The sequence below is a fragment of the Pleurodeles waltl genome, chromosome 8 (genome assembly GCF_031143425.1).
Source record: "Pleurodeles waltl isolate 20211129_DDA chromosome 8, aPleWal1.hap1.20221129, whole genome shotgun sequence".
Classification (NCBI taxonomy): Eukaryota; Metazoa; Chordata; class Amphibia; order Caudata; family Salamandridae; genus Pleurodeles; species Pleurodeles waltl.
The window spans coordinates 33,713,607-33,732,159 of record NC_090447.1 but is presented as its reverse complement, the minus strand read 5'-3'; the positions used below and the strand labels follow the sequence as shown (position 1 = coordinate 33,732,159).

At 53.0% G+C, this 18,553-nt stretch overlaps 1 protein-coding gene across 2 annotated transcripts in view; it reads left to right on the top strand.

Moving 5' to 3' along the window:
- The window catches only part of LOC138249690 (putative methyltransferase NSUN7), a 73,022-nt gene that overhangs the window by 30,332 nt on the left and 24,137 nt on the right, over nt 1–18,553 (top strand). For both annotated transcript variants that reach the window (XM_069203669.1, XM_069203668.1), the window contains 3 exons: nt 1,746–1,929; nt 16,684–16,897; nt 18,315–18,458. In XM_069203669.1, coding sequence (XP_069059770.1) covers nt 1,746–1,929; nt 16,684–16,897; nt 18,315–18,458 — 542 coding nt within the window. The remainder of the gene's footprint in view (nt 1–1,745; nt 1,930–16,683; nt 16,898–18,314; nt 18,459–18,553) is intronic.

Sequence of the window (18,553 nt, the reverse complement as noted above, 5' to 3'; positions counted from 1 at the left end):
AAATTTTATCTTTGTTAGGTCAGTCAAGATGCCACGTTTGGAGAGATTCCCCCAGGCAAAAATAGGCCACGGTAACCCTCTTATAAATGAATTCTGTCACGCTAGTTCCATACACAACCGCACTCTACGGAAAGCCAAGGTACTTGATTGACAACCATGCTTTTCCAAAAGCTCTAGATGCAGCAGGGACTTCTGGTTTAGAAGACTTAACTGTGGCAAACTCTGCTTTTCAAACTCCAGAACCCAAAGTTGCAGGATGTAGCTGCAACAGGAGGGTCAATTCAGTACCTATCAGGAAAATGTTCCTTCACGACTGAAACCATTTTAGGGCACCACCTCCCCAATCCTCATCCCCATACAGGGCTACAGGAAAGACCTTCCCATGGTAGACTTTTATCATTCAAGGTAATTGAGCCTTTCCATGCAGCAGAGAAGCCAACGCAGGATATGATATGTCCAAAGGTCTTTTACATTTCTACATGTGCCGCCCACAAACCACTTCTAGTTAGGAGGACACAAACCAAATTCAATTAAATGGATGCACTGCCTCCAGTTTGGATTTATTTAGACTCCATCTGCCCTAAGCACTGAGGAGGATTTGTTCCAAATGAGATTACTTTCATTTTTCAGGTCTGGCCTTTCGAGACCATTTTAGCTGTGTCATGCTGCAGTTTTAAATTAAAAATGTAATCGTAGAGGGCCTTTTACACAGTGGTCTTCATCCCTTCTTCTGTTAAATTGGCACCCTGCCTTTGCTTTTGTCCATCACAGCAAACAGCATGGGGGCAATGAGTAAGCCCTCTTCAGCTACTGACCTCCTTTCTGTGAAAAAAGCAGGATTCCTGTTCACAACGTCTTCTTCCGCACATAAAGGTGTACTGTCGCTTGTGTAGTCATTTGTTTGGCCCTGGATGGCTTCGTAAATCTAGAGTAAAGCCATGCAGCACAAATCACTGTGTTGTATTCCTCTGCCCCAGAAAGGCATTTAATGGGTGTTGTGCGGGTGTTCCCACGAAACATCCATGGATTTAGAAGCATTCCCTGATTTACCAGAGCTGGGAATGCGTCAAAATCCTACGCCTCCCCAGGTGAGGCGTAACAAGGACAAATATATTTCTCCTTGTTTTTTCCTCTTTCTATGTGTGCTACATTCTGCAGCAAACATACAAAGAGGAATATGCCTCAGTGGATTGTTTCAGTGCAGGAAGGTGCCCCTTCCTGCACAAAACAACCCTCCTTACATCGCAGGCACCCTTGCACTATGGTGCACTATGGTGCAAGGGTGCCTGTGTTGGCCTGCTAGGCCAACAAAATGGCACCAGGCAGAGACAAAGGTAGGAATGAGGCATATTTTTTTAAATATGGTGCAGTCCTGCCCTTTCCCTTTGAAGCTGTGCAAAAAGGTGTCTGGCTGCCCCGCGCAATGCCACAATCTCATAAATATGGTCCACTAGCCATAGTTTTTAACATCCAATATAGTCACGGTGGAAGGAGTTCTGTTGTGTGTACTGTTCACCAGATCTTCTGAAATCTGCTGCCAGAAATGTAGGGTGTTTCACGGCATTGAGGCGTGGGGGGTATGGGGGGGGTTCAGTATAACCCCAAAATTCACAAGAGGGTTTATCCAAATGATGAAAGACCACATTTTTATTTAATGCGGTATCTTGTCACTGCATCTGTGGGCCTTTTACATTAATGAATAGTTGTCTCACTCCCATTATTTGTGCCTCTGCTTCTTTTCACAGGGTGAAAGATGCCCTCCTCTCGCTTGAAAAACTTGGGCTGTCACAAGTTAAGAAAAGTTCAGAGTTGAGGGGTCACGCGTTCCTATTGGACAAAGACTGTGATGATGTCATCGCCTTCCCAGCAGGTCTTCGGGACCTGCTGTGTGACTCAGACCTGGTCTCCAGCAAATCCCTGGTGGTGCAGGTGAGTAGACGCTGGCCAACAGGAGCAGACATGAGGTTGCTGGAGAACCCACTCCACGACGCAAGAACTCTACCTTGCCACCATATACAAAATACATGTCTACCAAACTGGTAAAGAGGGGGCTGTGCCCCTTTCAAATCACAAGCAGGAGAAGGCGTGGCACAAACAGATGCCTCAATGGTTTGTGACCTCAGGTGCAGTTACAAGCCATTGAAAAGTTACCAACTCTCAAGTTGGAGTGCTAACAGAGAGTGATGTCATGAATCCCCCCCCCATTTTGCCCCAACTGCTTTAGCAGCCAAAGTGAGCGATGCCATTGTGTCAGGTGCCATTCTAGGTGAGCCACACTGCAATGTTTGTGTTTTATCATTAATGTCTCTCCCTGAAGGTGTGCAGACACTAGCTCCTGAACAGATTCAGGGCAGGGCTGGGTGGGGCTGGGGTTGGCTCCAGGACTGTTATGTTGGGTGATGGACATGGGACAGGAGAGAGACTGGCATAGAGAGCCAGTGGAAGAGAGGTCAAAATGAAACAAGGGAGTTACAAAATGGCAGAGAAGACAAAAAAGGAAGGAAGCACAGGAAGAAAGAAAAGAAAGTGAAAGGAAGGGTGGGAGGAATGAAAAGAACAAAGGAAGGAGGGTGCAAGGATGGGTGGAAAGGATAGGTTGATAAGAGGCTAGTCTGAAGGATGACTAGCGGCATGGTGGATGGGTAAGCTGTGAAAGGATGGATAGGTTTGTGAATGAATAAATAGATGTATGAATAGAAAGATTATTGGATGGGTGGAATGGTTAAAGAATGGATATCTGGATGAAAGTATAAAATAATAGAATGGTGAAATGATTGATGTATGCAAACATTTTTAAAGAAACATTTGTCTCATTAACCCCTTTGCTGCCAGCCCTTTTCTCCTGCCTGTGCCAAGCCTTTTTTTGGCTATTTGGGATAGTTTGCACTTAAGCCCCCATAACATTTTGTCCACGTAAGCTACCCACGCCAAATTTATCTCTGTTTTTTCCAACTTCCTGGAGATTCTAAAGGTACCTGGAGTTTGTGGATTCCCCTGATGGGGAGAGAGAAATTAGCCAAAATACAGCTAAAATTTGGAGTTTGGGGGAAAAAATGAGAAAAAAGGTCTGCAGAAGAAAGCATCTGGTTATTTCCCTGCAAATGGTATCAACAAAGGGTTTCCGGTGCTAAAATCACAATCTTCCCAGCTTTCAGGAACAGGCAGACCTGAATCAGAAAAACACATTTTTCATCACAGTTTTGGCATTTTACGGGGACATATCAAATTTTTCCTATTTTTTGTGCTTTCAACCTTCTTCCAGTTAGCAATAGATATGGGTCTGAAAACAATGGTGGATCCCGGAAAACTATCTCTCTTGTGTGGATGCCCAAAGCAGTGTCAGCCTAAAACATTTGAAAAATTGAGCGGATATCACAGGGAGTCGATAAGCGCAATCTCTACATGTTTCTTGGTCTTTCCCTGTTGCAGGCACTTGGCCACCCACACATGTGAGGTATCATTTTAATCGGGAGAATGAGGGGAATGCTGGGTGTTAGGAAATTTGTGCTGGTGAGGTGATCCCAGCCAGGAAAGTGAGAAAAGCATGATTTTTTTTAGCTAAATTTGAGGTTTGCTGTGTTCAGAGAGCCCAAACGGGATCCCCAGGCCCTGGGGCAGGCGCTTCCTTCCTCCAGCCTGCCGTACCCTGAGCGGCCAAGGCCTGGGAGTCTACCGGGCCCAGGGATGCTTCCCCTTCTGGTTCGAGTTCAGGGGCCCTGGCCGGGCCCAGGGCCAGGTCTCTGGCAGGTCACGGTTTCTCATTTTCCCATTCTAGGCTTCGTCCTCCAGCCCGCTGTGTGGCAAGGCACCTGGGATGGGGTCCAGGGGGCCTCCCCTGCATGGCTGTGTTCAGAGAGCCCCCGCTGGACCCCGGGCCCTAGGACGGGCGCTCCCTTCCTCCAGCCTGCTGTACCGTGAGGGGCCCAGGCCTGGGAGTCCAACTGGCCCAGGGAGACTTCACCTGCCAGTTCGGGTTCAGAAGACCCGGCCGGGCCCCCACCGGGCCCTGGGGCAGCCACTCCTTTCCTCTAGCCTGCCATACCATGAGGGGCCCGAAGCCTGGGAGTCCACCGGGCCAAGCAAGGATTCCCCTGTCAGTTTGGGTTCAGGGGCCCCGGCAGGCCATGTGTTGGGAGCCCCTGTCCTGGGCTTTGCCCTACGGCCCACCAGGTGGCAAGGCACCCGGGACAGGGTCTAAGGAGAACTCCCATGTATGGCTGTGTTCAGAGAGCTCTGACTGGGCCCCTGGCCCCTGCTGGGCCCTGGGACGGGCCCTCCCTTCCTCCATCCCGCCGTAACCTGAGGGGCCCAGACCTTGGAGTCCACTGGGCCCGGGGAGGCTTCTCCTGCCAGTTTGGGTTCAGGGGCACAGGCCAGGCCCCCACCGGGCCCTGGGGCAGGTGCTCCCTGTCTCCAGCCTGCCGTAACCTGAGGGGCCCAGACCTGGGAGTCCACCAGGCCCGGGGAGGCTTCTCCTGCCAGTTTGGGTTCAGGGGCCCCAGCCGGGCCCCACCAGGCCCTGGGACAGGCACTCCCTTTCTCCAGCCTGCCGTACCCTGAGGGGCCCAGGCCTGGGAGTCCACCGGGCCCAAAGAGGCTTCCCCTGGCCGTTCGGGTTCAGGGGCCCCAGCCGGGCCTGGGCCAGAGCTCTGGCAGGCCATGGGGCGGGAGCCCTTGTGCTGATCTTAGTTCTCTGGCACCCGAAGCCAGGGCTCCTGGGGAGCCTTTACACCCTTGCGTCCTGGCCATCTGGTCGCTTCGACAACTCGGGTCATCTGGTTGTGCCCCATGCATTCCTATGGCATGTCTAGATGACCAGACTGCTCTGGATGTCCCGATGGCAGCTCATTTGCTTCCTCAAACCCAGCCAGGGCTCCACGAAGTTGGGTGCGTTCTCGCCGACGGTCCCCTCCGTCCCTCGGTGTGCGTGGAAGAAACCAAAAAGGGGGGTAGCCTTCCTTCGGATTAATAGTAGTAAGGCTACTCTGGACCCCCTTGGGGTACAGTAGTTCCAAGACTGGGCACTGCAAGGGCCTGGGCAGTCCCGCCGTGGGGGCCCAGGTGTGGGGCCACCTTGCAGCCCTGTCTGATGGGTCTCTCCTCCAAACCTGGCTTCCCCCAGAGCAAACGGATGTCCCTGAGCCTGGGGTGGGTGCTCCCTTCATCCAGCCTGCTGTACCCTGGAGGGCCTTGGCGTACACTGGACCTAGCAAGGCTTCCACTGCTGGTTTGGGTTCAGGGGCACTGGCCAGGGCTGTGGCAGGCCCCAGGGTGGGACACCCCCTTGCCTGGGCTTTGTCCTCCGGCCCTCCATGCGGCAAGGCACCAGGGACGGGGGTCCAGGGAGGCCTCCCCTTTGTGGCAGTGTTCAGAGAGCCCCAACTGGGCCCTGGGATGGGCACTCGCTTCCTCCATGAAATAAACATAGAGGTGCACTGTTCCAAGTAAAAGAGGAAGGACAGGAGAACGGGAGTAAAGAGTCCTAGTATTTAGGAGCAAAAACCTCACACACCCAAATGGGTGTCATGCTTCATCATCAGCGTTGCTCCTCGTCCAGCCTGGCACTGCAATGTCTGACGGGCACACCCCAAAAGGGGGCTCTTTGCCGGAGATCTTTTTCACGATGATGCCGCGACCCCCAAAAAGTGGGTTCGAGAAGGTAGAAGAGAAAGGAATCAATAGGATAAAATTGAGTTCAGCGGCCCCGGGCCAGGGCTCTGTCAGGCCCCAGGGCGGGATCCCCAGTCCTGGTCTTTGTCCTCTGGCCCCCCCCAAAGCCAGGGCTCCTGGGGAGCTTTTATGTCATTGCGTCCCGGCCATATGGTCGCTCCAACAACTGGGATCATCTGGTTGTGCCCCATACATTCCTATGGCGCGTCTACATGGCCAGACTGCCCCGGATGTCCCGATGGGGGCTCATTTGCTTCCTCAAACCCAGCCAGGGCTCCATGAGGTTGGGTGCGTTCTCGCTGACGGTCCCCTCCGTCCCTCGGTGTGCACGGAGTATCAGAAAGGGGGGGGTAGCGTTCCTCCGGATTACTATGCACAGGCCACTCCGGACCCCCTTGTGGTCCAGTGGTTCCGGAACTGGGCACTGCAAGGGCCTGGGCCGACCCACCCTGGGGTCCCGGGTGTGGGGCCCGCTTGCAGCCCTGTCCGATGGGTCTGTCCTCCAAACCTGGCTTCCCACAGAGCAAACTGATGTCCCAGAGCCTGGGGTGGCTGCTCCCTTCCTCCAGCCTGCCGTAGCCTGGAGGGCCTTGGCGTACACTGGGCCAAGGGAGGCTTCTCCTGCTGGTTTGGGTTCAGGGGCTCTAGCTGGGCCCTGGGCCCCAGGCCAGGGCTGTGGCAGCACCCAGGGTGGGAACCCCTTGCCTGGGCTTTATCCTCTGCCCTGCTGGGTGGCAAGTACCCTGGGAAGGGGTCCTGCAGGCCCTGGGAGGGGTTTCCTGGTGTGTAAAGAGGCCTCAGGGCTCTGGGTCGGAGGTTGTTTTGGGCCCCCCTGTCTGAGGCGCAGCTGGGGCTTAGAGAACCCAGGCTGCAGAGTCCCCTGCAGGGTCTGCGATGGGTGCTTCCTTTCTCCAGCCTGTCATACCCTGGAGGGCCTTGGCATACACTGGGCCAAGGGAGGCTACCCCTGCTGGTTTGGGTTCAGGGGCTTTGGCCGGGCCCTGGGCCCCAGGCCAGGGCTGTGGCAGGACCCAGGGTGGGAACCCCTTGCCTGGTCTTTGTCCTCTGCCCCACTAGGTGGAAAATAGCCTGGGACGGGGTCCCATAGGCCCTGGTAGGGGTTTTCTGGTGTGTAAAGAGGCCTCCGGGCCCCGGGTCAGAGGTTGGTTTGGGTCCCCATGCCTGAGGCCCAGCTGGGGCTTAGAGAACGCAGGCTGCAGAGTCCCCTGCAGGGGCGAGTGCAGTCTCCTTATGTTAAGGCACGATGCAACCAGATGACTGTCCTCTGAGCCCAGCCATCTGGTCGCTCTGAGACTCCAGGACGTCTGGTTGTGCTCTGTGCATTCCTATGGCGCGTCCAGATCGCCAGGCTGCCTTAGGGAGGCTTCCCCTGCCAGGTCCTGGGCTTTGTCCTCCAGCCCAACTGTGGTAAGGTGCCCGGGACGGGGTCCCAGAGGGCCCAGGGAGGCCTCACCTGCATGGTCGAGTTCATGAGCCCTGACCTGGTCTCGCCAGGCCCTGGAGTGGGCACTCCCTTCCTCCAGCATGCTGCACCATGAAGGGGCTGGGAGTCCACTGGGTTTGGGGGAGGCTTCCCCTGCCAATTCAGGATCAGGGGCCCCAGGGTGGGAGCCCCCGTCCTGGGCTTCGTCCTCCAGCCCTCCGGGAGAGAAAGTGCTCGGGACGGAGTCCCGCAAGCCTCGGGAGGGCTTCACCAGCATGTAAAGAGGCCTCGGGCCCCGGGTGGAAGTCCGTCAAGGCCCACCTCGGAGCCACAGAGTCTCCGTCCCCTATAGGGGAGAGCACAGGCTCCTTATTTTAAGGCACAGTGCGACCAAATGGACGTTCTCTGAGCTCGGCCATCTTGTCACGCTTTATGCATTCCTCTGGCACGTCCAGATGGCTGGGCTGCCACGGGGTGGGAGCCCCCATCCTGGTCTTTGTCTTCCAGCCCCCGAGGCCAGGGCGCCTAGGGAGCCATACGGCCTCATGGCCTGGCCATCTGGTCGTTCCGACAACACAGGTCATTTGGTCGCACTCCATGCATTTCTATGGCATGTCTAGATAGCCAGGCTGCCCCGGAAGTCCAGATGAGGGCTCATTCGCTTCCTCAAGCCCAACCAGGGCTCCTCGAGGTCGGGTGCGCTCTCGCTGGTGGTCCCCTCCATCCCTCGGTGCGCACAGAGTACAAGAAAGGGGGGGTAGCCTTCCTCCAGATTATTAGGGACAACGTATGCCAGGCCCCCTTGTGGTCCAGTGGTTCTCAACCAGGTACTGACCGGGCCCAAGCTGGCCTGCCCTGAAGCCCAGGTGTGCAGCCACCTTGCAGCCCTGTCTGATGAGTCTCTCCTCTAAACCTGGCTTCCCAGAGTACAAACCTACATCCCCATGCAATGTGGCTCCCCCTCCCTACCCACTGGGGAAGAGGGTTCAACCAGCATTGTACTCTGATCGATTGGGCACATTTGGTCTGTTTGGGGATGGACTGCTTGGCCAGCCTCGCCTGTTGTTTCAAGCAAAGAGCTTTCACCCCAACAGGGTCCATCCGACTCGAGGGTCTGCTGTTCACAGAGGCCCTTCCCTTACCTGACAGAGTGAAGGCCAAGCAGCCTGGCAGCTTGTGCCCCTCCAGTGGTCTGACCAGAGTGGAAGGGGTTGGGTGGTGCCAGGTCCTTCAAGCGGCCTGGCAGTCCAGGCACATGTGTGCTATCATCCTCCTCCACCCAACACATTTCAACAGCAGCTCGGAATGACCATTCTGTTGGGTGTCTCTGCTGGCCCAGGCCGGCAGGCACCCTGTCTCTCGCTCAGGCTGCACCTTGGCCTGGCTGTCTCTCTCCTGTGGAGATGGCTGGTGCCTGCCGGTGCCTGTGTGACCACCCTGTCCTCCCTAGCAAGCCCCAGGCAGGGGCTTCTCTGCAGCAGGCTTCCCCCTGCGGGGTGTGAAAGTTAGTCCAAGACAGGCATGAGGCTCCCCCCCCCCCCCCCACCCCCCATTCAGCAGGTGTGGCTACCTGGTTGATCCTGCCAGTAGCATATGCTTGTCTCAAAAATTAAGCCATGCATGTGTAATTACACATGGCAGGTACAGTGAAACTGCAAATGGCTCATTAAATCAGTTATGGTTCCATCTGTTGCTTGGATAACTGTGGTAATTCTAAAGCTAATACATGCTGACGAGTGCTGACCTCCTGGGATGCGTGCATTTATCAGACCAAGACCAATCAAGGCTCGCCCGGCCGCTTTGGTGACTAGATAACCTCGGGCCGATTGCACGTCCCCGCGACAATACATTTGGATGTCTGCCCTATCAACTTTCGATGGTACTTTCTGTGCCTACCATAGTGACCACGGGTAACGGGGAATCAGAGTTCAACTCCAGAGAGGGAGCCTGAGAAACGGCTACCACATCCAAGGAAGGCAGAAGGCGCACAAATTACCCGCTCCCGACTCAGGGAGGTAGTGACGAAAACTAACAATACAGGACTCTTTTAAGGCCCTGTAATTGGAATGAGTACACTCTAAATCCTTTAACGAGGAGGGCAAGTCTGGTGCCAGCAGCCACGGTAATTCCAGCTCCAGCAGGGTATATTAAAGTTGCTGCCGTTACAGAGCTTGTAGCTGGATCTTGGGATCGAGCTGGCGGTCTGCTGTGGGATGGATCAGTAGAAGTTGTTGTCTATTCAGACACCCTCTCTGCCCAACAGCAAGCTGACCTTAGGCAAGTCCTACAACAGTATGCTGAGCTCTTTTCTTTGACCCATGGTCAGACACATCTGTGTACGCATGATGTGGACACAGGAGACAGTATACCTGTCAAAAACAAAATATTCAGACAGTCTGACCAAGTAAAGAAAGCATCAAAGAGGAAGTCCACAAGACGCTGGAGTTAGGGGTAATAGAGCACTCTGACAGTCCCTGGGCTAGCCCACTGGTCTTGGTCCCCAAACCTCACACCAAAGGCGGAAAGAGAGAGGTGAGGTTTTGTGTGGACTACAGATGACTCAGTTCTTTTACCAAGACAGATGCTCACCCCATTCCCAGAGCAGATGAGCTGATTGACAAGTTAGGTGCAGCCAAATTTCTGAGTACCTTTGACTTAACTGCAGGGTACTGGCAAATTAGGATGGCACCTGGAGCAAAGGAGAAAACATCATTCTCAACACCTGATTGACATTATCAGTTTACTGTTATGCCCTTTGGCTTAAAGAATGCCCCTGCCACCTTCCAAAGGTTGGTGAATCAAGTCCTTGTTGGCTTCGAGTCCTTTAGTGCAGCATATCTAGATGATATTGCTGTCTTTAGCTCCAACTGGCAGGATCACCTGATCCACCTGAAGAAGGTTTTGCAGGCCCTGCAAGCAGCAGGCCTCTCTATCAAAGCATCCAAATTCCAGATAGGGCAGGGAACAGTTGTATACTTGGGCCACCTTGTAGGTGGAGGCCAAGCGCAACCCTTAAAACCCAAGATACAGACAAATCTGGACTGGGAAGCTCCAAAAACCCAGACTCAAGTCAGGGCATTCCTTGGCTTGACTGAATACTACAGGAGGTTTGTGAAGGGATATGTATCCATAGTGACTCCCCTCACAGAACTTACCTCCAAGAAAATGCCCAAGAAAGTTAACTGGACCATAGACTGTCAAAAGGCCTTTGACACCCTAAAAGAAGGTATGTGCTCAGCGCCAGTTCTAAAAGCTCCAGATTATTCTAAGCAATTTGTTGTGCAGACAGATGCCTCTGAACAAGGGATAGGAGCAGTCCTATCCCAAACTAATGATTATGGCCTTAACCAGCCTGTTGCTTTCATTAGCAGGAGGTTACTCCCCAGGAAGCAGCCTTGGAGTGCCAGCTTTGATTGGAAGTGTGTTGTTACCCTGCTAACCAGGCCCCAGCACCAGTGTTCTTTCCTTAAAACTGTACCTTTGTCTCCACAATTGGCACAGCCCTGGCACACAGTTAAGTCCCTTGTAAAAGGTACCCCTGGTACCAATGGCCCTGTGGCCAGGGAAGGTCTCTAAGGGCTGCAGCATGCATTATGCCACCCCTCACTCAGCACATGCTTGAGCGTGCTGGTGGGGAGAAAAAGACTAAGTCGACATGGCACTCCCCTCAGGGTGCCATGCCCACAACCCACTGTCTGTGGCATAGGTAAGTCACCCCTCTAGCAGGCCTTACAGCCTTGTAGGCTTAAGGCAGGGTGCACTATACCTGAGCACTATGCTCCTACATTGTCTAAGTCAATTCTTATACATTGTAAGTGCAGGGTAGCCATACCGAGTATGTGGTCTGGGAGTTTGTCAAAAAGGAACTCCACGTTTCCTTAGTGGCTACACTGAATACTGAGAAGTTTGGTATCAAACTTCTCATGACAATAAACTCACACTGATGCCAGTGTGTGATTCATTGCGAAATGCACACAGAGGGCATCTTAGAGATTCCCCCTGCATGCCAGCTCTACTATTAGTGCATGACTGACCGGTCTGTGCCAGCCTGCCACTTCCAGACGAGTTTCTGACCACGTGGGGTGAGTGCCTTTGTGTCCCCTTGGTCAGAAACAAAGCCTGTCCTGGGTGGAGGTGCTTCACACCTACCCCTGCAGGAACTGTAACACCTGGTGGTGAGCCTCAAAGGGTCTAGCCTGGTGTTACAGCGCCCCAGGGCACTCCAGCTAGTGGAGATGCCTGCCCCCAGACATAGCCCCCACTTTTGGCGCAAGTCTGGGGAGATAATGAGAAAAACAAGGAGGAGTCACCCCCTCAGCCAGGTCCACCCCTAAGGTGACCAGAGCTGAAGTGACCCCCTCCTTGGAAAATCCTCCATCTTGTTTTGGAGGATTTAGCCCAAAAGGGATAGGGATGTGCCCCCCTCCCCAGAGGGAGGAAGCACAAGGAGGGTGTAGCCACCCTCAGGGACAGTAGCCATTGGCTACTGTCCTGTTACCCTTACACACCCCTAAATTCAGTATTTAGGAGTAACTCTGAACCAAGGATTTTAGATTCCTGACAACCTACAAAAAAGAAGGACTGCTTAGCTGAAAAACCCTGCAGAGAAGAAGGAAGGCGACAACTGCTTTGGCCCCAGCCCTAGCGGCCTGTCTCCTACTTCAGACAGCCTGCACCAGCTACGCATCCTGCGGGCCCAGCGACCTCTGCTGACTCAGAGGACTGCCCTGCACATAAGGAAAATCAGCAATCTGAACCTTGTGGTTGTAAAAATAAATTAACAAAAGTATATTTTTCTATATAAGACCTATTGGTCTGGAGTTAAGTCATTGAGTGTGTGTTGTCATTTATTGCTTGTGTGTGTACTACAAATGCTTAACACTACCCTCTGATAAACCCAACTGCTCGACCACACTACCACAAATAGAGCATTAGTATTATCTACTTTAGCCTCTGCTAAGCCTCTGGGGAACCCCTGGACACTATATCTCATTTTGAGATAGTATATACAGAGCCAGCTTCCTACCGGAGATCATTGGGGGATCGAAACAGATTGTCGCACCGGGCGCCACCAGTGCTAAAGTTGGCCCTGAACCCTGGTACACAAGAGTGGAATGTGGAGCTGTATGGATACTTACCACATACATGCCACCAAACCCGATTCAGGCTGGAGACACCCCAATTCTGAAGCCAAAAAAGGGGTATGGTAGCTGCCTCCCGTCTGAAATTGCCTCTCCTTCAATAGACGCCGATGGTGGGGGGGGGGTGTCAGTGGTATGTGGGGGATACTTCCTCCCGATTATTTTTTTTTTAATGTAGGATGCCAATGGGTTGGGGAATCCCAAGTATACTCAAGGACGAACCCCAAGTATATATGTGGCAGTGGCGGTTCCTCCAAAGGGGCGCCAAGGCGCCGACCCAGCCCCTTGCTCTGCCACTAATTGCTCACCTAGGGTTTTATCGCTTTTACATGAAAACAAACTATCTCAAGGGCCGTCTGCATGTAAAGCTGCAATACCAGGCTGGCAGCAGAAGAGGGCCCCATGAGCTGTACTGCGCATGCGTCAGGCGGCGGCTCTTACAGCCAGCCTCACACAGTTACGAGGCATAGCTGAGTGCAGGATGAGCTGTGTGAGTGCAGGATGAGCTGTGTGAGTGCAGGATGAGCTGTGTGAGTGCAGGGTGAGCTGTGTGACTGCAGGGTGAGCTGTGTGAGTGCAGGAGGAGCTGTGTGAGTGCAGGGGGAGCTGTGTGAGTGCAGGGGGAGCTGTGTGAGTGCAGGGGGAGCTGTGTGAGTGCAGGGGGAGCTGTGTGACTGCAGGGTGACCTGTGTGACTGCAGGGTGACCTGTGTGACTGCAGGGTGACCTGTGTGAGTGCAGCGTGACCTGTGTGAGTGCAGGGTGAGCTGTGTGAGTGCAGGGTGACCTGTGTGACTGCAGGGTGACCTGTGTGAGTGCAGCGTGACCTGTGTGAGTGCAGCGTGACATGTGTGAGTGCAGAGTGAGCTGTGTGATTGCAGGGTGACCTGTGTGACTGCAGGGGGAGCTGTGTGAGTGCAGGGGGAGCTGTGAGAGCGCGGGGTGAGCTGTGAGAGCGCGGGGTGACGTGTGAGTGCAGGGTGAGCTGTGAGAGTGCAGGGTGAGCATGCAGGGTGACCTGTGTGAGTGCAGCGTGGACTGTGTGAGTGCAGGGTGAGCTGTGTGAGTGCAGCGTGACCTGTGTGACTGCAGGGTGAGCTGTGTGACTGCAGGGTGACCTGTGTTAGTGCAGCGTGACCTGTGTGAGTGCAGAGTGAGCTGTGTGAGTGCAGGGGGAGCTGTGTGAGTGCAGGGGGAGCTGTGAGATTGCAGGGTGACCTGTGTGACTGCAGGGGGAGCTGTGTGAGTGCGGGGTGAGCTGTGTGAGTGCGGGGTGACCTGTGTGAGTGCAGGGTGACTTATGTGAGTGCAGGGTGAGCTGTGAGAGTGCAGGGTGAGCGTGCAGGGTGAGCTGTGTGAGTGCAGCTTGACCTGTGTGAGTGCAGGGTGAGCTGTGAGAGTGCAGGGTGAGCTGTGTGATTGCAGGGTGAGCTGTGTGATTGCAGGGTGAGCTGTGTGATTGCAGGGGGAGCTGTGTGATTGCAGGGGGAGCTGTGTGATTGCAGGGGGAGCTGTGAGAGTGCAAGGGGAGCTGTGAGAGTGCAGGGTGACCTGTGAGATTGTACGGTGAGCTGTGAGATTGCAGGGGGAGCTGTGTGAGTGCAGGGTGAGCTGTGAGAGTGCGGGGTGACCTGTGTGAGTGCAGGGTGAGTTATGTGAGTGCAGGGTGAGCTGTGAGAGTGCAGGGTGAGCGTGCAGGGTGAGCTGTGAGTGCAGCTTGACCTGTGTGAGTGCAGGGTGACCTGTGTGAGTGCAGGGTGACCTGTGTGAGTGCAAGGGGAGCTGTGTGAGTGCAGGGTGACCTGTGAGATTGCAGGGTGAGCTGTGTGAGTGCAGGGTGAGCTGTGTGAGTGCAGGGTGAGCTGTGTGAGTGCAGGGTGAGCTGTGTGAGTGCAGGGTGACCTGTGTGAGTGCAGGGTGAGCTGTGTGAGTGCAGCTTGACCTGTGTGAGTGCAGGGTGAGCTGTGAGAGTGCAGGGTGAGCTGTGTGATTGCAGGGTGAGCTGTGTGATTGCAGGGTGAGCTGTGTGATTGCAGGGGGAGCTGTGAGAGTGCAAGGGGAGCTGTGAGAGTGCAGGGTGACCTGTGAGATTGTACGGTGAGCTGTGAGATTGCAGGGGGAGCTGTGTGAGTGCAGGGTGAGCTGTGAGAGTGCGGGGTGACCTGTGTGAGTGCAGGGTGACTTATGTGAGTGCAGGGTGAGCTGTGAGAGTGCAGGGTGAGCGTGCAGGGTGAGCTGTGTGAGTGCAGCTTGACCTGTGTGAGTGCAGGGTGACCTGTGTGAGTGCAGGGTGAGCTGTGTGAGTGCAAGGGGAGCTGTGTGAGTGCAGGGTGACCTGTGAGATTGCAGGGTGAGCTGTGTGAGTGCAGGGTGAGCTGTGTGAGTGCAGGGTGACCTGTGTGAGTGCAGCTTGACCTGTGTGAGTGCAGGGTGAGCTGTGAGAGTGCAGGGTGACCTGCGAGAGTGCAGGGTGAGCTGTGTGAGTGCAGCACGAGCTGCCCCCCCTGTTTCATCCCACTGTAGGCTGATACCCTAACCACTGCACATGGGGGCTGTGAAACCTTACTGTTTCAACCCAGGCCTGCTGGATGCGGTAATGGGGCGTCGTGCTCGCCCCGCCGCTTTACAACGCATCAGCCGCCACAGATCGGTGGCCAAGCGTGGGCTGCAAAACCCCAAGTACTCCAAAGGGTGGGCTTCACGGTGGCGAGTGTACCCAACAGGTGGACAGTGGAGTACATGTGAAGGTGGGATACGGACCTCTGTATACCTCATTGTAGGCTGTGATACCCCAAGCACAGCACGGGGGGGGGGGGGGGGGGGGAACCTTACTTTTTCTTCCCTAGGGATGTATTGCTGTGTTAAAGAGCCACTTATCGTTGGGGATTGTCTTGAGTCTGACAATATGGCCACTTTTTAATGTATTTCTCGCCTGATGCTCATTTTCTGTTAATAATTCAACTGTAGGTCAATGTGTTTCTCTTTTGATTGTGATGCCAGTGCCTTTGGAGCAACACTTTTGTTCATCATCTATTTCACGGGTATCTCTCTTTTTTGTTCATCTCTCCCCCCCCCCCATTAATTGCTTATCTTTCCATTCCTATTTTTCCCATTGCCTTGTTTCCCACTTTGCTCCTTTTCAACTCCCCCTTTTCGCATTGTTCCCTCCTTTATATTTGCTTTTCACTTGCATTTTCATTTCTTCTTTCAATTTCTGCTGCCCTCTTCCGTCCCCTTTCAGACATCCCTTTCCTTACAATTTCGCCTTTATTTCTTGCACCCCATTTCTTTTTGTTTCCATGTTAAGTTTTGTACCTTTTTTTTCCTCCTCATTTTCTTTCCCTTGTTCTCCTTTCTTCTCACCCTTTCCTCGATGCTCTCACCCCTCTTCCATATTTCCCTTTCTCTTTAATATTTGAAGTTCTTATTTTTAGCAATTTCTCTGTGGTTTCCTCTTTTTTAAAAATTGGCGTAACCCATGTTGCTTCTTGCTTCTTTAATTGTGCCTTTCCTTTTGGTTTCACCTCTATCTTCTGTTTCTCCTGTGCCCTTCTATTTGTTTTTCCTCTTTCCAATTTAGGCCCTTGTCCTTTTAGCATTATAACTTCCCTCCTTTATTTGTCCATGCCAATTTTCACCGTTTTATTTATTTTCCTTCCCCTCTTTACCTTTTGAATAAGTCTTATTTATTTTTCCCTTTTCTGTGTTTTCCCTTTTCCTCCGTTTATCTCTTTTCCTTTCACACGATCCCTCATTTATTTTCCCGTTTCCTTCCTCGCCTTCTGAATATGTTTCCATTCATGCTTTCGTTTTTTTGTTTCGCTTGTGACTCCAAACTATGCCTCTTTCCATTTCCCCCCGTTTCTCCTCTCCACTTTATTCCCTCTTCGGTCCTCTTCTCTACCTTGGGGTCTATGCCCGGATTACACCGTTTTTACCCTCGCCCCGTTGCTGTACACTCAAAGAATCTCATTCCTTTTCAGTTCCTTATATGAGGAATGTAATGGATAAAAACAGTTTCGGGGCAACAACGTAAGTGACATCCCTACTAAGTAAAAGTGTTAAGACTTGGGAGAGAGCCCTTTATATACAAACCAAGTAAGGCCTCACCAGGAGTGATGTCTGGTGATGCCAGCCTGGGGAAGAGTTGGAGGGCAACATGCTCTGAAACACTGGATAGCTCGTGAGATGGCACAGTGGCCTCGTGGCCTGATCAGAGCCCAAAGGGAAACAGAATTCAATACTGAGACATTGACAACAAAGTAAATACCATTGATCTAGGAAAGAACACCCACCTTTACCATAAGGGTGACTTCTGTCCAATGAGCAGGCTTCCTCTCCTTTAGGTATTCAGCATCTCTCCTTTCCAGGATTGCATCCATGCTTTTATTTAACTGCAGTCTCCATGTACCCTTTCTGTTGTGTGCAGGACAGGTCCCGGTGTATCTTGGCGCATTGTGCCCGGACCATACTCACCCCTGCGGAGGATGTGCTCTTCGCCACCGCCAGCTCTGGACTCACTCCTGTGCACGTGGCCATCCTGCGAGAGGACGACGGTGGCAAAGTCCTGGCCTGCGCGGCTGCAGTGGACGACTCCAGCATGGAGCATCTGAGGGACCTTGCCAAGGAGATGGGAGTGAGCAGTGAGTCACTTCACCTCCACCTTCTGCAGGGGCTACACAGAGAACTCCCCCCTCCACCCACCCCGGGCAGAAGCGAGGTCTGAGGGATGTGGGACCTGACAAACTCTGTTCTGTCTTCATTACCCAGAACTGAGCTGTGAGGGCTTGGATGGTGCTGGACACATTTCAAGAACCTCCTTTCGCTGCTCAATAAAAGCGCTCAGTGGGACGTGGTGGGCCCCCCTCAGGAAGGGTCATGATGTATGTCGCGCAGTGTCACACGTATACAGTACACCAATCACCTTGGCTACAAATTCCCTCACCGCGACTACTGACGCACCTCTGTTGAGAAGTCCTCAGATTCACAAGTCCTGCACTTTGAGCTCACCCTTCACCTAACAAGCTTCACAGGTCTCTAGACTGGGGGACATAAGATATAAGTTTGTCCAGAGAAGTCCTCAGATGAAGGGTGAGCTCAAAGTGTAGGACTTGTGAATCTAACAAGTTTCACAGGTCTCTAGACTGGGGACCATTAGATATAAGTTTGTCCAACGAGTATGAGACCGGGTGCATTTGAAAGCAGTTTAAATACATCAGTAATTCCATCTGCGGAATATATCAACTGGAAGGGATAGGTTTGTAGGTGAGGCTGGGGAACCAGAAATGTAGTCAAGCACCTCTATCTTGTTCCCTTTAGATTTTACGCGCACCCATAAGTCTCTGTCCTCAAAGTAATGTAGTCGCAAGCATCTGTTCTTCCTCTTGATGTGCCCTGGTGGTGCTCTCAACTACTCTTTGCCTTCTTGTGTGTTAATACTCCGCTGCTCCAACTCTCAAGCTGTGCTGTGTTCAAGCATCCACTCGGAGTCTGGAACTGAGACCCTACAACCCCCCACGTGTATGTATGTATGTGTGTGTGTATATATATATATATATACCCCCCCGCCCCCCACCACCCCACACACACACACCCACACCCTCCTGTGTGGTAATAAAAGCTCCGAGTATAATGGGGCTCTTTCCTTGATTCCTACACTTTCCAGTTCGGAAAATGACCGGAAGTGGAGGTCAGGTAAGGAAGAGAACTCATGTAGTTTTCACCAGGTACCCACCAATGCACTAGTTTTCCAAATCCCACTTTTTGCACTCGTAATTCTTTGGCTCATCCGCACATCTATCATCGTTCAGGTGGCAGCTTCGGCAGTCCCTGAAAACAATTTCCTTTTCAATTGTAAAGGGGGGGTCCTCTGCTTCCCGTGGTTTGCCAAACTAGATGTATTGTCTAATTGGTTATAAATGTTAAACAACGATGACGGTGTGACCAAGTGAGGTCATGTAGAACCTGCTCATTTTCTCCCTTAATCTGTGATTTGACACCTTGGAGTAGCTATGTGGGACACACACCTTAAAGTCAACCATTTTGTTTTTCTACTCCTAGGAGTGACCTTCATCCCTGCGAAGTTCCTGGATTTGCAGCCGGCAGACCCCCGGCTCCAGAGAGTACGAGTGATCGTGTTGTCCATGGTGGGCTCGGCTTCCGGCTTGCTTGATCCCACGGATTTTCTGCTCACTGAAGGCGAAGGTGGGTCCTCTTGCGAGAAGATGCAAGGATGAGTGCGGGGGAGCCCTGTGCTCTCGTTTGTTGAGCATCCACACCCTTCATGCCTTGTGATTGGC